We start from the raw sequence: 24,072 nt of genomic DNA, 5'->3' as shown, positions 1-24,072 counted from the left end.
GAAAAAAAGGCGGAATCTTGAGGCGCGATCAGCCGCGAGGGTGCGAGCAGAATTTCACAAAGAGCTGGAAAGCGCCGTACGCGATGCATGTACTGCGAGTTAAGAAGACGAGCGGGCATTCTAAGTTGCGTTACTAAGTTTATCCTAAGTCGGTTGTCACGCGAACGAGCAGTTAACGAAACGAAAGAAGGCAAGTTAACAACGTCGACGGGCACCTGCCTCGTTGCACGCTATCTTTTCAGTGTTTCGTTTCCACGGAACGGCTTTCAGAATTCTTTCGAGCAACTCTTCTATGGGAGTTTTGTAATTTGTCTGTTAGATACCCGCGGAGATATACACGCGACAATGTATCGTTAGTTTCGCGTTAATCGCTCGAATGGTAACATTCTGGGGAACATCCTCTACTAGATTCATGTACTCGTTAGCTACCTTAAGTTTGATCTTTGTTGTGAAGCTTTGAGGGTGCAGGTAATTGTGCGGTTTTGTTTTTTAATTTCTGATCCTTTTGATATTCGTGAACTTGAGATTGCAGTTTAGCTTATTATCTTTGTAGATTTTGTGATACTTGATGTTTTAACTGTGGGAATAGTTTGTGGATATTTTAACATTCAAGCTGGGGAGCCGTGCACGTGCTTCGTTTTTATTATTCTTCTATTATTCTAGCAACGTTGTTATAAATTTTACTAAGTGATGAAGATAATTTTGCATTTTTAACTGGTGATGTTTATAGCTAACAATTTGGAGACAGAGACACTGTGGTATTTGACAATGTTAAAAAAATTGAATTTAAATACTTGATCTTTTCATTTCTACTTAAATCTTTCACTACATCCAGTTTGATCTAATATTCCAATTTTTGTAGAATTATTAAAACTTGAAAGAACAAGGTTGCAGTCAATTTTCATCAATATAAGCTTATGTTACCTTGCCATATTTGACAATGTCAGAAATAGTTGCATTTATATACTTGTACTTTTCACTTGTACTTAAATCCTTCACTACATCCAGTTTGATCTAATATTCAAATTCTTGTAGAACTAATAAAACTGAAAGAACAAGGATGCAGACAATTTTCTTCGATATAAGAAATTAGCTATTGAATAATATTCTGAAGAAAATAATGTCGGAAAATATATACACAAATAGCAAGCGTAAATTCTTCCTCTCAGAATAATTATTCGAAAAATATTTAAAATTTCAACAGACCGTTTATAATTAGACAAATAATCTTTATATCATAAAGATTATATCCGTATTATAAGGCGGGCTCGTTTGATCTTACAGTTAAAATTATAATGAATATGTACATAAATGGTATTGTACATGAATACAATGTGTGTTCATAGCGCGTAATGGTCTTCCATTAATATTTATAATGAACCTGCATTTGCATTTTATAACGAACCATACCAAACGAATAATTTTATCGAAATATTATGGCAATGTTGTATCTTGCCTTTTAGCAATAAGTAAAAATAGTGAATAATAAAAAAATATTTATTAGTAAGGTAATATTTAAAATGAGCAGAAAAGGTAAATAATAAAAAAAATTTAATAATAAGATAATACTTAAAGTAAGTAAAAATAGTGAATAATAAAAAAAAATTTAATAGTGGGTAATACTTAAAATGAGTAAAAATGGTAAATAATAAAAAAATATTTAATAGTAAGGTAATGCTTAAAGTAAGTAAAAATAGTAAATAATAAAAAATATTTAACAGTAAAATAATACTTAAAATAAATAAAAATAGTAAATAATAAAAAAATATTTACTAGTAAGATAATACCCAAAATAATTAAAAATAGTAAATAATAGAAAAATATTAACTAGCAAGGTAATACTTAAAATAAATAAAAATAGTGCATAATAAAAAAATATTTACTAATTAGATAATACTTAAAATAATTAAAAATACCAAATCAGTAAAATAAATAAATTTAAAAATACCCAAGTTGAAAATAGGTAATAATAAATAAAAAGTTAGAGACCTCCTTAGAAGGCTCTTAGAAGTAGGGAATTGTTCAGTTTCGTCTACAGGCAAGAAGAGTCACGAGCCCTCAGACTGAAGTTATCAGCCTAATCGGAGATGCTGGACCCATTGTCGAAGAAGATAAGCAAAGGCAAAACGCTTCGACGCCTGTCCGTCCCTTTCCATCTCGCCCTGATGACCACCCAAGATCCACAGCCTATCCGTGAATGACAAATGTGTCCTCGCAACGCAACGACAGCGTAAGCTCTTCAAGGGATGGAATCTGTGGGAACCTTGCCTCCATCCCTTTTAAAACTTCTTTCTTTTAAAATTAATTTTTCTAGTTTCAACGAAATGTTAGGATACTTTTTGCAAGGTCAAGACACTTCGTGTGAACCTTGCACTAATGAACGCTATGAGGAAACGAGGAACGAGATTATACACTTAAGAGATTATTCTGATTGTGTTCAGATTACCTTCTATGAATTTTATTAATTTCCCATTTCCAAGGATTTTATTATATTGAATTTAGGGCGTTGAAACATTTATATATCTCACGGTAATTAAGTTAAATAACATTGCACAGTAAATTGATATTAAAGAGCTGATAAAAAGTCGAAGCAATCATTTAACCAATGTGGATGCAACCATATTTAAGCAACATAACCTCAACTCACATGTAAATAACCCTTTTAATAAATCTACAATCACAAACCAAGTACACAAAATAAACCTAGTCAAGGTTTATTTGAGGTTAATACACATTTAAGCAACATAACCTCAACTGAACGGAACATAACTTTATTAACGAATTAGCAGTGTCAAACACACGAACCTAACCTAACTTAACGAACCTAATCTAACCATGAATTTGCTGCACTTTTCTTTGTCATCTTCCATTAGTAATCCCGAACACGATTGTACATAAATTGTACATAAAGACTATACTAACCAGAGGAAAACCGTGAACCACCAATGGTCAGGGCCTATCTCCCTGAATTATGAAACTGGTACAGATATCATAGAGTAGCAGATAAGAAGGGTCAGATAAGCGTTCAGAGAAAGGTCCTTTTCGTGGTCTCTACAAAGGAACGAGTTCCGTTGGAAAGAAAAAAGGACACCCACACGCCCACACGCGACGCCGACAGAAAGAAAAAGATCGTGTCGCGATGTGAACGTGGTTCGCACCAGCCTGGCTGACTGATCCTCTCAGCGGCGCGTCTTTCAATACTCGCGCGGACCAACGCTGATTGCCATCGTTCACTGCGACGCTACGCGCCGTGCCGCCGCGTTTTGCTCTGTCTTTTGTCGCCAAATCGACGGGGTGACGTCTCGCGAACTCCCGTCGTGATCTTGTACCCTTCTAGACGATTCATGTGATTTCATTCGGCAAACTTGTATGGTGAGGAAGGTTCAGGTGTAGCTTCTTCAGAATTTTTGGGACAAATTTGAATTTCGGGTGAAAATTTATGCTTGGCGAGATGGGGAGGATGGACTGGATATGAGGAGACTGGATGCGAGGAGACTGCACTCTTCGTATGTGGACATGTGTGGAGAATAGTTTGGTGGATTGTGGATTGATTTACTGCGGATTTGTTCACTGTGGACTGGATCACTGTGGATTGGTTCACTATGGATCGGTTCACTGTGGATTGGTTCACTGTGGACTGATTCACTGTGGATTGGTTCAGTGTGGACTGATGTGAATAGTACTTTGGGCTAGGTATAACTACTTGCTAGTCTGTGGATGGGTTCACTGTGGATTGGTTCACTGTGGACTAATTTACTGTGGACTGATGAGAATGATACTTTAGGCTAAGTATAATTACTTGCTAGATTGTGGACTGGTTCACTGTGCATTGGTCCACTGTGGACTGGTTCCCTGAGGATTAGTCCACTATGGAATGCTTCTCTTTGGAATGCTTCACTATGGATTGGTCCACTATGGATCAATGTGAATGGTACTTTGGTATAAATACTAGTTAAGACATGTGTATTAGGTCCCATATGAGTGATCTACTCTTAAGTAGAAAAATAACCTATTAGGCTTCATATGAATAGTATCTGCCTAGGTTAGGAATGAATGACACTCACTAGGCTAAGTCTCAATACTGCTTACTTTAGGTTAGATGTGAATATTTGCTTAGTGAGTTCAGATTGCATGACACTTATCAAGTTAGGTACAAATGATACTCGTCATATGAGATACAAGTGTTAGAATGAATATGAGTAGTACTGACTGAGTGTAGTATGAATGGTACTCATTTTTGGTTAGGTATGAACAATGTCTATTTAGTGGTTGAAAGATGAATATTTACTAGCTTAGGTAAAAATGGTACTTATCAAATTAGATGGAAATATGAGGCTGCATATGAGTAGTACTGACTAGGTGAAGTATAGATGGTACTCATTTTAGGTTAGGTATGAACAATGTCTATTTAGTGGATGAAGGATGAATGACACTCATCAAGTTAGATATGAATAATTATTAAGTTATATATGAACAGTCTTGATCATATGTAATATGTATTTTAGGTTATGTATGAACAATCTCCATTTTGTGGTTGAAGAATAAATAACACTTATCAAGTTAGATATGAATAATTGTTAAGTTGTATATGAACAGTACTGATCATATGTAATATGCATTTTAGGTTATGTATGAACAATCTCCATTTTGTGGTTGAAGAATAAATAACACTTATCAAGTTAGATATGAATAATTGTTAAGTTGTATATGAACAGTACTGATCATATGTAATATGCATTTTAGGTTATGTATGAACAATCTCCATTTTGTGGTTGAAGAATAAATAACACTTATCAAGTTAGATATGAATAATTGTTAAGTTGTATATGAACAGTACTGATCATATGTAATATGCATTTTAGGTTATGTATGAACAATCTCCATTTTGTGGTTGAAGAATAAATAACACTTATCAAGTTAGATATGAATAATTGTTAAATTGTATATGAACAGTACTGATCATGTGCAATATACATTCTAGGTTATGTATGAATATCAATGGCTGAAGGATAAACAAAAATTAACAAAACATCAACAAGTATAAATCTCACCGATCAAAAACCTTGAATATTAAAAAGACCTCGATTAAGAGCAATAACGATTAACAAGACCTCTCACAAAAGCAACAAGAGCCGTAACAAGCAAATTTGTCATCGACAAAATTACTCTCGCATGGAAGAAAACAACTTAGGCAGCAAAACGATCGAGAAAAGCAAGAGAAGTTAATTGCGGTGATTCTATTCGTGAAACCGAGTACAAGGCTAAGGTCGCGATCGCCGTACGATCGTCCACGCGTTTTCTTTCGACTCTCGTAATGCAAATCGACGAGAGCCGCTGTCGAACGTCCCGACGCTTGACACGGGCATCGCGACGCGGCCTGAACTCCACCCGTGAAATCAGGGTGCGCTGACGTGTTACAAGACAGCGCCACGCAGAGGGCAAACCTAGCACTTAACACCAGCACGTCGTCGAGCTCGAGAGACGCGCCGATTATCCGCCTGATCGACTCGCGAGGAATTCGATCGATTAAACCGGCACGATAAAACGAAAGCTGGGAAAACACCGGAAATAAGAGCGCCATTTCTCAGCTTCCAAACGACGGAGGCTGCTTCGCTAATTAACGAGACAATTTATTGGTTAATACAGCTATTAGATGCTGTATGCTAATGTTTTTTCTCCTGGGTGAAGTATTTTATCTTCAGAATCAGATATTCGATTCACTTAATTAGGTGTTTAATTGATAATTGTTTAATTCACTTCAATTTCTTTGTTAAATACTACTTGTAATACTGGGTGTAATTTTACCGTATTAATTTATCTGCAACATCGACATGAAACCCTTAATCTTGTACTCATAAGTCTAAGATGCTGTTTAAAAAATATTAATGATCAGCTTCCTTGCATCACCTTGGTACATCATGTATCAGACCCTTCGTGATTTTTGAGCTAAACAAAAATTTTATGAGGGTGAATATAATTCGAATTTCAGTAAAATTCAGCCGAGAGAGTCGTCGTTCGGTCGCTCCCTTTTTCAGGCCGAACGAATTCTGAAGCGGCGACCGGGGTTAAATTTAGCCCGGGCTGAGGTCGGAAAACGAACTCATCGCGACTCACGAAGCCACCGGCACTCGCGCGGGGAACGCGGTTACGGTTATCGCTCGCTCGACGAGAAAAACATCGGAGGGATTGGAAATAATTTACGACCAGGACAGAATTCCCGAAATACCGTTTCCCCGTCGTCGAAATGGCGAACACTTTGCGTCAACGATCACTGAATGACTAATTACCCTGTTTCCGGACTATATCCGATGAATTTGCGACTACATAATTGAATCTGCGACTACTGGAACAGAAAAGCTCAACGATAAAAGTGCAATTACCGAATCATTGATAAATCTGGTACCCGAAACGACTTTTCACAGCGTTTGTACTCGAACGATGACTGGAATTCGATTTAAGATTTTTGGAAATATCTTTCTTTTTATTTTTAAGTTTCGGCATAACAGCCATGAAGTTTTACTTGAAAATAGAAGGGGAAAAGTTCGTAGGATTTGAATGCATTTTTTAATCGGAAATGACAAATTTATTAAATTTCGTTTCGTGTAATCGAATGTGATTAAAATTTAGTTGGAATAAAAGCTGCATACGAAATTTCCTGTTGAACTATGGATTGAGAGCTTACAATTTAAAGTCGTCGAATTATTCATTATTTTAAGAGGAAAGTTAAGGTAATTTTTTATTAAGGAACTTTTCTGATAAACCTTATTGAAAAGATCAAATGACTCTTCGAAAATTTTGATCGCCACGACATTGATTTCATTCTTTATCTTAAAACTTTCAATAGATTCCTGATTATAAAACTAATAAATTTTCTTGATAATATTTCTTGAAATACAGAATACGTCTTAACATTTGTAAGGTGTTTAAATCTTGACAATAAAAGTCCCTTAAACCAATATTTCCTACAGGCCTTGTACCCAAAAAAGTTTCATAAATAAAAATAAATAAAAATTATAAAAGTTAAAAATTCTTAAAAAGTTAAGAATTATAAGAAAGTAAACGAGCCGTATAGGAAATAAAGCCCACAGTTTCCCGAGGACCATTTAACGCGGCGAAGAGGTTAACAAGTTCACGAAACAAGTAGAAAGCGTAGGGTACCGTAACGGCCCAATCGAATCGCGATCGGAATGTCTTTACAGCGTGGAAATCGAGCGGTCGTTTCTCGATTCGTGCAGGAAGTCTGTCGGATCTCCCGGTCGATTTACCCGAACGCATCCGGTGCGTCTCGAAGGCGTCGCCCTTCGCGAAACGGAAAGAAGACACGCGAGGGTGCACGCGTGTTCGCACGTACGGAGCTGATCCTCTTTAATAGGATTTATGCGAGCCGGCTCTCGATTACACGCCTCGTCTCGGCCGCAAAAGCGCATTCCCCGCGAACCAGCGACGCGTTCTCCGCGTTAATTTCCCGACGCGTTCGATTAATCGGCCGGGAAAAAGTGTACGCGACAGGCGAACGTGACCGAGATTGAGAAGAAGCCTTCGATTCGGCGTCAAAGGGGGCAGAAAAACGGGACGCGACAAGCGGAGAACCAGGAATGCGCGTGAAACCGCTCGTACCCGGTCGGATCCGCTCAGAAAAATCCTGAACGAAGCGGAATTCTACTGCCGACAAAAAACACCGAGCACGTACGACCAACACCGAACACCATTCTTTTGGAAGAAAATCGCTAACACACCCCCTTCCAGAACTGTACGGCAATAATGATAAAGCATCGACGCTCGAGTATCTCGTCTTCGCAGGCCACTCACGTAGACCGAGCTTCTTCTCGCGAGATCGTATATCTACTGGCGTGTCTCGACGCAAAAATCGGCGGCAAATTTACTTCGCACCTCTTAGGGTGCGTTTAGAACCGGATGTTCATTTTTACCCCATTTGCACTGAAAGGCACCGCTCAGGACTCCATAATTATACTATACTGTCATACTATACTGCTATTGTACTACTTTACAGGACTATTAGCTATACTATTAGCTATTAGCTATAGTAGTGTACTGGATGGCTACTTTGTATCATTGCTTTGTATCATTATTCATATACTACTTAAGCTTTTTGTATTGTTGCTATATCTTAAACTGAACACTACCAGATGAACCACTCATTATTTGCTAAGATAGTCCACATTTCCTCTAGAACATGGGGTTGCCATAGATAGAACATGTGGAATCACATATTCAGATCTACTTCTCCGGTTAATTATACCACGGGTCACTAATTTTAATCAGTTAAATAGTGTCAAGTTCTATGTTGTATTTAGCAAAGTTCTGTTGCTCACAAAATAGTAGTTGGCTCTGATTGACTCTAATGCAGTAAATCAACCTTTCTGAACACATAAGCAACATACATGTTTATCTATTTGTCCAAATGATAAATTGACGTGGACACAGAAGGTATCAAAAGTGATGGGTGATGAAGCATACTTCTCTTGCTCGACTGCCAACTTCAGCAACACATGTAGCTCTACATGACTATACTTGAAATCTTCATATGAGTACCCAGTATGTGTCCCAATATATGAATGAGTTAAACTTCGTTAAAGTTCGTTGCTATTTAGTAGTCCGTAACTATGAATGTAGAAAAGGTGAGGTGTACATCAATCTGGAGGTAGGATCTCTAGTTTGTTGTTGAATATTTGGCCAAACTGTCTCAGGATAAAATGCAAGGTGAGAGATCTGAGTTTGGACTCCACTTTAAACGCCAGACTCTACACTCTAGAGACTACAGTCCAACTATCCAGACTATCTAAAGTCAGAACTCTAGAGTGTAGAGTGTGACCGACTAGGTTTGACCCTAAGTCGCATGAATGTAACCTACCAGTTCCGTAGCCAGATGACAAAGCGCGAGATGCGTTATCTACGGCATAGCTATCACGTTTAACCATCTGATCAGAGTGGTCATTTACCTTAAGCAAGCATGAACGAATGCGGTTGTTCAACGTTCTAGCTCGTTAATTCGAAACGCACCCTTACAGCGGCAGCTCTGTTCTGCGGCAGCGAAGAGAGACAATCGAGATGCCAAGACGTTTCGCGCCTGCCCGTTTATATGCAGCTCTCGCGAGAAAGATTCGCGGAGAGGATAATGCGGCGTAGAGTCGGCGACACAGAAGACCCCTGCGTATTCTGCTTTCCGCTAGCGAGTCAGACGATCGACCGTGTATCTCCGGTCCGCTGGCTGAAAAGCGGCGGCCGATTTCTTCTCTTTTTCGCGGGCCGGCGCGCGAGCAAACGCGGTCCGCTTCGGGTTCTCTTATTTGGCGGTCCTGGCCGAACCGAGAACGGATCGAAGGACGAACACGAGCAGCAGCGAGAAACCAGCCGAAGAAAGACGACGAGACATCGAACGAGAGGAGGAGAATCAAAAGGGGGATGGAGACGAAGGAACACTACTCTCCCGCTTACTCCACCTCCTGGACCTCTTCCTTTCATGCGAGCCGGCCCGTTAATCCTCCACGGATCCCGCCAGGATCCCACGGAGATGCACCGAGGGAATTTGCATACAAGATCTTCTGGCATCTCCCCCTCTTCTGGACAGCCTCTTCTCCGTCTCGTTCGCTTGGCTTAGACGATCGACACATGTGCCTCTCGCTCCGAGTCGCCATCGCGACCCGCTATTCCCTCCACTTTTTCGTTACTTTTTTTAGCCCGCGACTCACCCCTACTCGCGGGGGAACTTTGTCCTCCGTGTGACAAGGTCCCTGCCGATTCACCGGAGAACAATGGAACTCGCGACCTTGGACGGTCAAGAAGTTTCGGATCGCATAAATTCGTTGCTTGAATTTGTTAACTTTCGTATAACGTTATTTTGCAATATTAAACGTTAGAATTCTTGAAAGGAATCGTTTTGAAAAATCATCAGCAAAGTACACCCTTGAAGCCGCGAGACAGGCGATAATAACGTCGCACCAGCACAGCTACGTCAGCTGGGGATGTATATTTTCATAATGTAATATCGTTGCGCCACTTAGGGGTGGACTTTCTTTTCTGGAAGGGTGGTCGTCGAGCGGATGCCACGCACAGCGGGCGTCAACAGGAGGGAGATCCGTGGGAAGAGGGGGCAGGGAGACGCAGGAAGACGGGGGTGGAAAATGCGTGGAGGGTGTTTTGCTGGTAATTGGTGCCAATTTAATCCTGCCCTTCGCCCGACGTAGCCTGTATTAACGGTAAGGGAGGAACGGGAGCCGACTAGGGTGGCCGATTCGCCCAGAGTTTCGCCCGCACCCTTCCCACGCGGCGGTTCCGAGCCACCCCTTATCCACCGCGTTGTTCCACGACGAAAACACGCACGCAGTCACAAGCGGGGTAAACGCGAGTCTCGCCACGCCACGTGCTTTCACGCCGGGAACAGGGATGAGTGGCAGAAACGCGCAAACAGAGGGCTGGCTACTGGGTGTGCGTGTGTTTGCGCGCTCGTGAGAGCCCGCTACGAAAATATAATTAACGGTAATCGCCCGCGTATATGGCTCGGATTAACTTCGGAGGGGAACCGTCACATTCTTCGGGGTTATCGAATGAGTTTTCCTTAGGGATTACCGACAGATCTCAGACCTTTGTTCGATGTGGCTTCCGGAAAATTGCCCAAGAAAACTGTGATCGAGTAATTCGTTGCAATAAAACGCGTGGTATTATAACGCGCGGCAATATAATGCGTGGGAATATAACACGTGGCAATAAAACGCGTGGCAATAAAACGCGTGGGAATATAACGCGTGGTACTGTAACGGGTGGCAATATAACGCGTGGTTGTATAACGCGTGGCAATATAACGCGTGGTTGTATAACGCGTGGCAATATAACGCGTGGCAGTATAACGCGTGGCAATATAACGCGTGGCAATATAACGCGTGGTTGTATAACGCGTGGCAATATAACGCGTGGTAATATTCGATCGTTGTTGCTTGAAACTAGCTGTGGGTGAATCTCAAGATCTTCGAATTTCCTCGTTTCTAGCTCTAATTTGCAGCTTGAATTATTATAAAATTTTGACCCTCGCTCAAAGAAAAACTTTGTCAGAATGTATCCCGTGAATTATTCATCGAGAATTATCGGTAATTTTCCAGAGACGCAGAGGCTTAGAAGTATCGCGTGACGCTCGCGGTGCAGCGGCGCGTCGACGCATCGGATCACGGAAACGAAGAAGAAGAAAAAGACAAGGACGTCGTCGACGAACGCGGTTTACCAACACGGATGGGCGGTTCCAAGGCGAGCAATGCCACGTGCTGCAATTGGTCGAACGACTCGTTACACTTATCGTTGCGTAGCTCGCGAGCGTGGGTTTGAAAGGCGCGCGTGTGACGAGCCGCCTTCGGAAACGCATGCTACTGGATGCGTTGTGGGAACGCGGTTCCGTGCGCCATTTGCATACTATATTTTTATTCACGCAGAAAAAGAACTTTCGTACTGTCAGATATATCAGACGTTACCCCATTTTTTAAGAGAATTTAATACAAAAGCTACAGCAACCAAAATTTTAATAAGTAGCCACTGATCATAAAGGAATACGAATTGTGCAGCATTAAAATGAGTCTAATATGAAATATCTATACTGATGAAAAAAGAATTTATACGATAAAAATTATATACCAAGATAAAAATAAAAATTCCATAACAAGATAAAAATTTCATACGATATTAAAATTTAATATGGAAGAAAAATAAATAGTTTGCAAGCATGGCAATAATGAAACGAAGTGAATGTCGCGAATTCCCGCCATGATCGTAGCGATGGTTGAACAGGTCCAATAAACGGTTCCCAAGAAACCGACACCATCCCGGCGATATAATCGGCGCCTGTCCTCGCGATTATCGTTCCAGGGACAGGGTGTGCCAGGGTGTCTTGTATCGCGTTACGTACGTATCATCTCCGTGCGCTGCGTGTAAAAAAGGGGAAAGAGGAAGAGAAAGTGAAACGTAGATGCGCGAAAAAGAGAAAGAGTATATAAACGGAAGAGGAGAGAAGAGGGATAATTTATTATGCTGTCAGTATGTCGCTCACAATGACCACCTCCTCGATTTTAGTGACACGCCGATTATCGTCGCGGCCGATCTCAGCCGATCATCGTTAGCATGAATAACGTGACAATGGTAATCCCTTTCGTGAAAGTGCTAACGGCCATATACGTGCCACGACACCAGATGTCGTCCTGAGAATGTAGAAGAGATCGCGGACCCTCGAGATGAAGAAGGAGAAGCGGGAGGACATTCACCACGGGCCGAGACACGTGGCGTGTACGCTCGTCACGAGCTTCTAAAAATATTTTGCGGTACACGTGGAAAAAGTGACAAAAACGCATTTACCCTACGGACACACATAGTACTATACTATAATTATTTATACATTTGTACAAATTTATGTACCTCAAAAATTACATCTACCTAAGAACCTCAAATTTTGCGCCTTTCAATCAAATAGACAGTAAGTAGTATTAAATAAAATTTGAACCTAAAGATACTGAGCTACCCCTAAGACATGTACGTAAATTTTGCGCCTCTCAATCAAATAGATAATAAGTAGTATTAAATAAAATTTGAACCTAAAGATACTGAGCTACCCCTAAGACATGTACGTAAATTTTGCGTCTCTCAATCAAATAGATAATAAGTAGTATTAAATAAAATTTGAACCTAAAGATACTGAGCTACCCCTAAGACATGTACGTAAATTTTGCGCCTCTCAATCAAATAGATAATAAGTAGTATTAAATAAAATTTGAACCTAAAGATACTGAGCTACCCCTAAGACATGTACGTAAATTTTGCGCCTCTCAAATAGATAAGTAGTATTAAATAAAATTTGAAACTAAAGATACTCAGCTACCCTTAAGACATGTACGTAAATTTTGCGCCTCTCAATCAAATAAATAATAAGTAGCTTTAAATAAAATTTGAACCTAAAGATACTCAGCTACCCTTAAGACATGTACGTAAATTTTGCGCCTCTCAAATAAATAAGTAGTATGAAATAAAATTTGAACCTAAAGATACTGAGACACCCTTAAGCATGTACGAACAACCCCAATTCATCAAATAATCGTAACAGTAATATCGATAAAATCAACTCGGAAGCATCGTCGGAAAACTGATTTTCTGAGAGCCGTCCAGGGATAAACAGAGGGTTGTAAAAGGGCGATGGCGATATAGAGAGTAGAAACATTCTCCGCCGCGTTCTCGAGGTAAGAATCCCTCGACGTTCCCCGGAGGCGACGAGGTACTCTCGAACCACTTTTCAAGGGTTGATCGCGGGCCGAATCGTTGCTGGGGTCGAAAGAGGCCGGCGAAGGAGTCTAGAACGCGGCTCGAAAACCGGGGGTGGTTTTCGGGGATGGAAAGTGGCCCCGTTACAAGTTTTACTGCAGTTTTGCGGCTCGGAACAGCGAGCGCGTAACGGCCAGGCAATTGAATTTAAATATTCAATTATGCGATGTGTAAATGAAATAGAAGTCTTATGCAAATCGCTACACGCGCCGAGGGTTGTTGCAAATTTAAAGGGTTAAATATTTATTAGCGGAGGGTTAACCGAGATTTATGACTGCCTGGCCGCTTCTCCTAATATTCTACTATTAGGTGCTACTGTTCCTTCGGGAGTTTTGCTTCTCTTGATGATCGATCGCATTCCGCTTTTCTCATATGTGGAGGGGTGTATGGTCAAATGCACACCTATGGATTAATTATGTGGAAATTCGAAATTATATTTAAATTGAAATTATACTTCTTCCAAGTCCATTTCTCAAACCCGTAAATTTCCCAAAATTCTCAACCCACAATTTCCCAAATTAGCTTTCGAAGTACCCAAACTTATATCTTATATCTCTACGACCTAAAAGGCACGATGCGTCTATAAAGTCGATAAAGTTTCATATCAATTAATCTTTCGCGATCGTAATGGTTGTGTTGATCGTTTCAAGAACGAGCATAGTAAAGTTTAGCCGGCTTGACGATCGGCGGGTGATCAAGAGAGAAAGACGTCCCTTGTTCGAGCTCGAGGATGACCGCGATTCGGTCGAATTTAATTAAAGCAATCGCAATTACGAGGACGACGATGAGGACGATGATGAGGAGGAGGACGACGACGACGAGGCAGTAGGCAATCGGTCCGCGTTATCTGCGAGCATGGTTGACGCTCGTCCAGGTCGGCGTTGACGCTTTAATTAAAAAGGACACGAAGGTGTTCTGCATGCACAGGGAAAGGAGCTAGAGGCTCTATCTCGAGCGGAGATCTCGTGTCGGTATATCGGTGTTTCTCATGGAAATTACCAGAGGCAATGAAATATTATTCTCTCTTGTTCGTATCTTTTCATTCTTCTCATTTTTTTTAACTCAACAAGGCTAACATTTATTTATAATGAAAATACGTTGATTGAGACAATAGTTTAAACAAGTATCATTATCGGTAATATATTATCGCTATGTAATGCTAGTCGTATACAATGTTCGGTCGAGTGTTTCCTTTTCTTATTACCATTTTCTTTTAATTCGTGTGTCGCCCTTTTTTTTTAATCTCCGTCGTTTTCATTCGCTTCTCCGTTTTCTCCGAATTGTTTCTTAAGCCTACAGTAAAAGTTGTAATCGTAAACACACATACATGCACAAATCTGTCCGTCGACGCGTACGAGAACTCTCTTTCTCCCCCGGCGCGCGTCTATAATTATGCACCTCGGTTAATTGAAACAGCGTGTGCGTGTTTGTCGCTCGATATAGGTACGTCTGTGTATGTGTGTGCGTGTGTGTGAATGCGTGTACGTGTCTCTCTCTTCGTGTCTCTGGTACCGGAGTGTCCGTACGTGATTCATAAACCCCCGACGAAACGTATTCTTCGATCCTTGCATCTCGCTTCGCGTGCTGAACATTTCTAACAACCGCGGCAAACGTAATTCTACGGGAAAAATTAAAGTCGACATTTTTGTAGAACGGATCTTAGGTTGCGTTTAGATATTCGAGGTAGTTTTGTGCGGATTTTATCGAACAAATTGTTAATGCACGCTAGATAAGTGAACGCGGGATTCGTGACATTCGAATGGAGCGTTCAAGCGTTTAATATGGTGAATTAAATAATGTCGAATTGAGTACAGTGGAATTGAATCGCGGGTAACGGGTTGAATTGAATCGAATGGAATTGAAATGTGATAAATTGAACCAAATTGGAATTGAACTACGTAGAATTGAATTAACTGGAATTGAAGCAAATAGAATTGATTGAAGTAGAATTGGATCAGGTAGAATTGAATCAAGCAGGTTTGAATTTTGTGGAATTGAATCAAGTAGATTTGAATCTTCTACTTCAAGTAGAATTGAATCAGGTAGATTTGAATCTTGTTGAATTGAATCAAACAAAATTGATTAAAGTAGAATTGTATTAGGTCGAACTCAATCAAGTAGAATTGAATCTTGAGGAATTGATTAAAGTAGAATTGAGTCGTGTGGAATTGATTAAAGTAGAATTGAATCATGTGGAATTGATTAAAGTAGAATTGAGTCGTGTGGAATTGATTCAAGTATAATTAAGTCAGGCAGAATTGAATATAGTAGATTTAAATCTTGTGATATTGATTCAAGTAGAATTGAATCAGGTAGAATTGAACAAGTAGATTTGATTCTTGTGGTACCAATTCAAGTAAAATTGAATCAGATAGAAGTGAATCAAGTAGAACTGAATCAGAGAGAATTGAATCTCGTGGAATTCAGTTGCGTGGTATTGAATTGCATGGAACTGAATCGCGTGAAACTTAATCAAGTAAAATTGAATCAAATGCAATAGAATCAAGTGGAATTGAATGAAGTAGAATTGAATTAGGCAGAAGTGAAATGCGTGGAATTGAATTGCGTGGAGTTGAATCACGTAGAATTGAATCTTGTGGAATTGAATCTCGTGGAATTGAATCTCATAGAATTGAATCTCGAGGAATTGAAATGCGTAGAATTTAAACGCGTGGAATTGAATCTCGTGGAATTCAATCGCGTAGAATTTAATTACATAAAATTGAATTGCGTGGAATTGAATCTCGTAGAATTGAATCGCGTGGAATTGAATCCCATCAAATTGAATTGCGTGGAATTGAATCCCATCGAATTGAATTGCGTGGAATTGAATCCCATCGAATTGAATTACGTCAAATTGAATCTCACTAACTCGAATCGCCCCAAACCGAATCACATCGAATTCACACCGAATTGAATTTCATAAAATTATATTTCATCGAATTGAATTACACCGATTTGAATCACTCGTCAATCCAAACGCATCCTTACACGCGTCCTACCAACTCCACCGAAGAAATATCGATCGAAGAATTAATAAAACAAAAGCACGCGAACATTAGCGCAAACCGATTCGATCACGGTTACAAATATCATGATGATCGAAAAATGAAAAATGTATCGAACCGTTCCATAACCGTGATCGAGTCGTGCAACGACGCAAGAAGCGATTTACAGGAGAAAAAGAACAAACCGAATTAGTTCCGATTAAACCGATCATCAATGAAAACGCGATATGATCCGCAACGAATCGCCTTGTTCTCGTCTTCTGATCGATCGACCAACTGATCGATTAAGTACACAGTTCGAGCGCACGCTCTGCACCTATGGCACTATTTATTCACGTTAGCTTCGTCTCGCGAACACGCTCGACAAGATGCACCGCTACGCATCCAGCGGCTCGATAAGCGTAATTCAAGCGAATTTTCTCGGCGGACGGTCGAACGTTTTAAGTACATGCTTTAAGAGAACTCGTCGAGAGAGAGAAGAACGCGGAAACGGTCGAACGAGAGAAGAAAATGAAGAAAAGAAGGAAGCATACGCGTCGCGCGTTTCGTCTCGTAATCAACGTCATCGTAATAATATACAACTAACCCGGCTAAGTCTCGTAAACGTAACAAGTAAAAAGGCGATTCGTGCTCGCGCCTTATGGAAGACAAACGCAACAAACAAGAACGGAACAATCGCAAAAAACACGTAAAAAATGTACAATTCGCGCGGTGAACGAACAAGAAGAAGAAGAAACAAAACGGTTACATTATACGCTGGAGAACGTGTGGTCGCCTTTACACCTGCGTCCACGCTACATCGTTATCTTCTTATATAGCCAATTTAGCAAATTTACCAATTATCGACTGTCGATTCATATCAGATTTATAACACCGTTGTCACACGTCGTTTATCACCATTCCATTATTAACCCTCGGATGCAGGATCATATTGAACCATCTACTGAAATCAAATTTGCATACGTACTTTATAAATGCAATATATACTGCTCAAAGTTACGACATGATTTTTAATGACACTCATTGAAATATTAGGTTTGACTGAATTTATTACGCATACATTTCTAACATGTGTATGTAAAGAATGTGTATCTTGTCACATGTTACCTTACTCTTCAAGCAGCATACGTATGTGTACATATTTCAGTCTTCTAATTGTATATAATTGTGAATTAAAATGACCCTGCACCATGTGTTAATCCTAGAACTGACGTGAACCTATGGCAGTACTTTGCATATGCAATTTTTAATATGTACAAATTCTGCACAAAAACATATATATACAATATTTCAGACACGTAAACATAATAGAGAAGTAGTCAACAAGAAAATGTCTTCACATCCACATCAGTTCTCGGAATAAAATGCCACTGTTACGAAGCTAATTTTCAAACTTGAACAAAATTGTGAAATAATTTTCTATTTTGCCCACATAATGATTCAATCCGTCCGAGAGTTAATAACGAAATGCAAAATCAAATACAAACTTGTTACAAATTAACGAACTATCGCTAGGCTGCGGATGTTCATACTTATAAAAACCAACTCGAATTAAAATAAACGTGAAATCAAATGCAAATAACCTTAGAAAAATATCTGTACAAACACTCACAGTCTAGTTCTGAAACTAAAGATATAATTTTGTTATATAGCATAGACGCGGTACGTTCTCCGAATCTCATCCACATCCGTGTATCTCGATGTTTCGACACTCCACCGTGTGTCGTTTCCATATTGTGGGGTAAGGTCGAAAGCCGAGAGAGCCTAGTTCCAAGGTCTCTCGGCCCTAGGTTCGGCACTCGTAACTAGGGTTCCGACCGACCGGTGCCGAAGCCCACCTTCCGATCTCCGTACACCCTTGTCCTTCTCCTTCTTAAGCGATTCGTTCTCTGATTCTAATCTGGCCGCCATGTCGGCCAAGCGAATCTTACGATCCGCCGAGCGGGAAGGAGGAGCCTCGTGGCGATCCTCTGGACTGGTGCCCTTTGCCCTTCACCCTGTTTCCGTGTTACGTACCTGTCTCGTGCAGGGCCAACATTCGTTCCCCGTGGACCCTTCGCGATCTACGCGTCGTGTTTCATCCCTGTCCCGTATCGTGCGACGTGTACGTGGCCATATGTGCGTGTTGGTGCGTACACCGGTGTACCGTGTAGTCCGCAAGCGGACACTCGCCAAGCATCTCGGTCGAAACGCTCGCGCGTGTCCGCGTGTAAGAGTCCCGTGCTATGCGTTTCACGAGTATGTGTGTGTGTCTGTTCGTGCGTCTTATGTACACGCGAGTGTCGGTGTTGTTCGGTTCGCGTGTAGGAAATGCTAATGTGTTCCAGGGTCAAGGAGCTCCGAGGAGCTCGAGGCTTGTATGGTCCGGGCACCAGCTGGGGAGCTCGTGTTCGGCTCCTCCTCTCCTGCCTCCACATTCGTTTTCATCGAGCTTTCATTTTTTTTCAGCAGAATTTTCAAGGGTTATTAAGTACGGGGATTGGGGGTGGACCTCGCGCGCCCTGCCGGCCAGGACTTGTACCTCACACAACTCCCTAGTTACGAGTACCGAGACCTAGTGTGGTGAAGATAGGGGTTTCTTTTTTAGATCGCGTACGGCTTCTGGGCATCTCGCTCTGCTTCGTCGGTTTCACGCTGAACCCTGCTCGATACAGCCCGATAGATCGCCGCAGGATAATTGAAAACAACAGTTGAAAATTGTCCGTTTTTAATAATCGATCTATCGGTGTATGTCGAGCAGGGTGAAGATAGTCGCTCCGCTTTTAGTTAGCTAACTCCTTCGTGTCCTTTTCTCGTTAATCGCGCTCGCCCGTTAATCGAAGCTACTAATAAATTAAAAACTAGATGATCGTACGTCTAACTTCGCTAAACGATTATCACGATAATCAGTGGATCCACGCACTTTTTCACGCGCACACTCTCTCCGGCGCGGCTCTTAAATTAGAAGAACTCGAACAAGTACCCGCTTTTAAAAATAGACACAAAAGTTCATCTCGTCACGCGTAATAAGCCTTACAATCTATTACGTATATCCTGATCACGATTAATAATTCTCGGTTCGCCGGCGATGAATCGCTCGCGACCACGTCTTCGTCCTTTTCGTTCGTCCTCATCCGCGTGTCTCCCGAACGCGTCTTTCCACCTATTTTTCCTCTTTCCTCTCGATCAACAAACTATTTAGAAAATCGCGGACCTACCTATCGCGCGATACCGATTATAATTCGCGTTTCGAGGGAGTTTCCGTATAATGAAAAAGGTGGGGTCGTAAAACGACCTCGTGTCCTCGTAAAACGACCCCCCGAACAGGGGGTGATCGTAAAAAACGCATAGTCAAATTCGATAAACTCCTAAAACGGAAACCTAAACGGACCACGACCTACATCGATCTATCGCGATATCGACCGCGTGTTCCTCGCCCGACAACCTCTCCTCCGGCACCCCGTGTCGCCCTGCGGAGACGCGGCCGTTTAATGCCCGTGTTTTGTTCGCGAATCCGCGCGCTGTGCCGCACCGCGAGAACAGACCTTGAAGGGAACAGAGGGGGAAGATAGATGAAGAAGATCGCGCGAGTGTGCCACGTGGCCAGCGGGCCACGTGCACCGCTTCCTTTGTCGAAGAGAAGCGAACGACCACGAAGAACGACCAAGCTGAATTGCATAAGACGTTCGCCGACTATAATAGCTCGTCGCGAGCCGATCGGGTTCTCGAAAAGACGGCCTGTCTCCTCGTTTGGAGGGGCGAGGATATTGGCGAACGTGTATCGAAAGCGGAACGAAAATCGATGTCATCGGACGGTGTCTGGCTCGAGACGAATTTAGAAGCATTCTTCCTCGCTAACACGACGCCGTCTTACGTAATTGACCAAGCCGATTCTCTCTGCTCGCCCGAGCCGGGCGAACGCTTCTCCCTTCGAGGAGGAACTTCGAGCGCGAATCGGCTCCGTGATCGAACGAGAAGACCTCGACGTAGAATATGAGTGACGTTTGAACGTGTGTAATTATGTACATACGATGTGAATTGGCTGCTGAGCAACGTTTTAACGGACAGTGAAAAGAAGAAAGTAACAGTGACAGAATGGTAGAGAGAAGCAAAAAAGAAGAGAGACAGAGAAAAAGAAACTGTTCGTGAATGATCTCAAAAGCCAGCCAAGTGCCAAACGAAGTAACACTCGTCCTCCGCTCGGAACAGTACGAGACACTGATCATCAACGTACTGGAAGTGCCGACAAGTAGCGCCAGTCCAACAATTCGCGGCCTAACCCGTAGAGAGACACTTCGGCCCACAAGACGCGTCGATCGTCCAACCCCCGAAGAAGCACGTGTCATCGGCGAGGACGTGTGCCCTCACACGCGGCTGGAGTAGTCACCTACCGATTATCCCGTTCCAGAAGAAACAGACAGACACACCAATAAACGAGCGGCTTCCTAACCGACTGGACGACGAACGAAGAGAGAGGTTCACCAAGAGGAGCCACGAGGGTGGTTGACCGAACAGTCGGCCAACGCACGGACTCGCGAGAGGATCGTAAGAAGAAGAAGAAGTAGAAGTAACGGTAGCAGACAAGTGGAAGAAGGGTGAATCGAAGTGGACGAGAGAGGAGCAAGGGTTGAGGGTGGTAGATAAGAAGAAAAAAGAAGAAAGGTCTCGCGGTATCGGCACGGAAGTCGCGTGGTCTATTACGAGCACGGGTATACGGCCGAGCTGATGCTGTGGTAGGCGGCGAGGGCGGCGTGCGCGTGCGCTGGGGGCGCGGATGCGGCTGCGTGCGGCGAGGTGGCCATCGCGGATGCCGCCGCGGCTGCCATCATCATCTGTTGGTGCGTACGCTTTAGGGAGTTGGGAGTTGTGGCGGCGCTACTTGGGGTAATAGCAGTAGTAGTGGTGGTGTTCGACTGCGGCGCAGGGTGGTGGTTTTGGCTTTGGTTTTGGCTCAGTTGCAAGGGGGTGGTAGTGGCGGTACTGCCGATACCGGCGTGATTATTATTATTGTTATTATTATTCTGGCTCTGGTGGTGATGGTGGTGGTGATGGTGATGGTGGTGATGGGGGGTGATCGCGTCGTGCGGATAGTAAGACGTTGACGATGGTGAGGTACTCACGACGTCCGGCGTGCTGGCTCCGTCCGTGTGGCTGGTGCTGTCCGCGGTGCTCCTTGGCCCACCGCCGTCCAACCCGTTCCCGATTTCGGGCGGTTTCGAGCTCTCTCTGTCGTCGATCACCAGATCGATCGGCATCTTCCCCTTCAAGCAGCTGATGTATCGATGGCAAAAGTTGTCGCACAACTCGTGCACCTGGAAAACAAACGATCTCACATTAATTCTCTTCTACGAATATTTTACTGACGTTTCACAAATATTTCTTCATTATGTGCATATCAACACCATTTAAATAGTTGGATAGCTCAAAAATCCTAGCTATACCATCTTCCACTTTCCTAGTGTTCAAATATCTAGCTGCCACTTAATTAACAGATACTTAAATATACAATCTATGCTGAAGTCTAATTTTTGTGAAGAGCCTATACAAATATGTAATGAATATTTAATTTAATTAAAATTTTATACACATATCAGTAATGATTTGTATACACCTTGAGAATGTCCATTATTCCCAACAAGAAATTTGAACCACTACTTCTACTACTACAATTTGAATACTAAATATAAGTACAGGAACGGGTTGATGTTGACAGAGTTTAAATAGCGTGTCTGAAAAAACTTGTACCACGTATGTAGAGCCAAGCACCGCAAGATCGTAAAAAAGTATAAAACACACTGGGATCATGAAATATTTAAACCGCGTCGATAAAGATATGGATTTTCACTGCGACCCAATCTAAAGTACTAAACACAACAATAAAAATCCCCGTAGCGGCTCTAACTAATCACTGATACGAGCCAAGAACAGCGATAAAGAGCAACCTGAGCACTTACGTGCAGACACGTATGATGCATACAGACGCAGGCTCGGCCTCGCGAGGAGGCTAATCCTGGGAAGAATTTCCTAGACACGGTTTTGCACCCGGAAGCCTCAAACGGCGTTAAGTGTGACAAAGCGTGAAAGCCTCGAGTCTCTCGGCTATGCTAATGTTCATCGGCGCGAGTATCGTGGCGCAGCTATCTGAACCGATTCGCCCACGGTTTTCCCGGTCACCCGGTATTTTCACCTCGAAGCGAAGGTACCGAAAGGACCACGCTGGATGGCGAGGTCCGATACGAACGCTGGTATCGATACACAAAGATGGAGGAGGCCTCGTTGCATCTCGAGGCCGTGGAAGCGGTCGGCCAAGCGAGGGACGAGACGCGCCGCACGGACGCTCGCGAGTCCGAGAGAGAAGAAAAGAGGAGGTCTGACCGGTGTCCAGTCGACCAGAATGTTATGTATGCAAATGAGGTCTGACAGGCCTATAGGATACCCGGTCCTCCAGCGTCCTCCTCACGGTTCATCCTCCTCCCGTTCCCTTGGCCCTCCCGTCCCACCCTCACCCCCTTTTCCATCGTTGTCCCTCGACTCGCCTCGGCCTGGTCGGCCGATTCGGTTTAGAAAAAATGTATTATATAAGCAAAAGCAAATAAAAACGCTTATCTTGTTATATGTAAATCGACGGGGAGGACGGGCTCTCGGGGCCCCGGCGCATTACGAGGCGGCGTGTCTTCTCTCGTTGCAAGCGCGTACACGCGGTTTCTCTTCCCGGCCTGTTCTCGACGGGCTTCCACGGACTATGCCTCCCGGCAACCTATCCACCTAGCTGATACTTACGACGTTCTTCTTATTAGGCATTTATATGTAATAGAGAAGACGGCCATCTTTGCCGTAGGCGGCACCGGCCAATGGAAGACCGTGCTCGACACCGACCACCGAAGACAATGCACGCGTTTATCATGCGTTAAGCGTATGCAACGCTTGATCTACCGACAAACCAAACCGCCAATCTTTCGGTACATTTCCCGACACTTGGATGTCATCTTTCGGAACATTTACAATATATACAAAATTCAACAATTTCAGCTTCCATATCATTGATAGCCAATTACCTTGCGTAATACATTATGTCGAAACTATAATAGCGATTTGATAACTGTGATTAGATTTTAAACCGAACGTGGCAATAAGTGTTCAGGTTGCGTAATCCTAATCTAACCATACTAAGCACAATACCACCCAGTCGGCTGTCAGCACCTCGTCAGCTTTTCACGTTTCACTCTCAGAACAGGTACACCGCAATGAGAAGCCATGATGCAACATGGCAATTTTGTGGGAAAATCGCGAGGCAAGAAGAACCGACAAAGAGGAGTATCAGCCCACTCGGTTCTCATAGGGTTCTCCAGAATTTTCTCCGCAGTACCGTGGCACGGAACCCGGTAACACAATGCCTCCACGAGATGACTAGACTCTCTTTAACGCGGGGACCAAAAGGGCGACGAGAGGGGGCGAAGGAGCTCGAAGGACAGCAGCTATAATGCCGGACTGGTTAGAATTTGATCCGCCGGGAGTCGAGTCGAACCGGCCGACAATGCTCACCGAAGAAAAGAAACGGGGGTCCTCCTTCTCCTTCTCTCTTTCTCTCCCTCTCACGTTCGCAAGATCGCCGAAAGGAGTCCACTCTTGCTGGAAGTGTTCACCTACACCGAGACGAGGCTCCCCCAACGCGCGGGAACACGGATATCGAGTCATTTTTTAGCACTCGTACGTGCTCCTTCGACCCATACACCTGCTTTCTTTGCAAAAATCATTTTTCCAATGGCGCTCATCGAAC

General features: G+C 42.7%; 1 protein-coding gene across 3 annotated transcripts in view; it reads right to left on the bottom strand.

The window, feature by feature from the left end:
• Nucleotides 1-24,072, bottom strand: part of hth (Meis homeobox homothorax) — a 565,080-nt gene that overhangs the window by 454,962 nt on the left and 86,046 nt on the right. For all 3 annotated transcript variants that reach the window (XM_012281928.2, XM_076536623.1, XM_012281931.2), the window contains exon 6: nucleotides 21,416-21,607. In XM_012281928.2, coding sequence (XP_012137318.1) covers nucleotides 21,416-21,607 — 192 coding nt within the window. The remainder of the gene's footprint in view (nucleotides 1-21,415; nucleotides 21,608-24,072) is intronic.

The sequence above is a fragment of the Megachile rotundata genome, chromosome 10, assembly GCF_050947335.1.
Source record: "Megachile rotundata isolate GNS110a chromosome 10, iyMegRotu1, whole genome shotgun sequence".
Taxonomy (NCBI): domain Eukaryota; kingdom Metazoa; phylum Arthropoda; class Insecta; order Hymenoptera; family Megachilidae; genus Megachile; species Megachile rotundata.
This window is presented reverse-complemented; position numbering and strand designations above follow the sequence as displayed.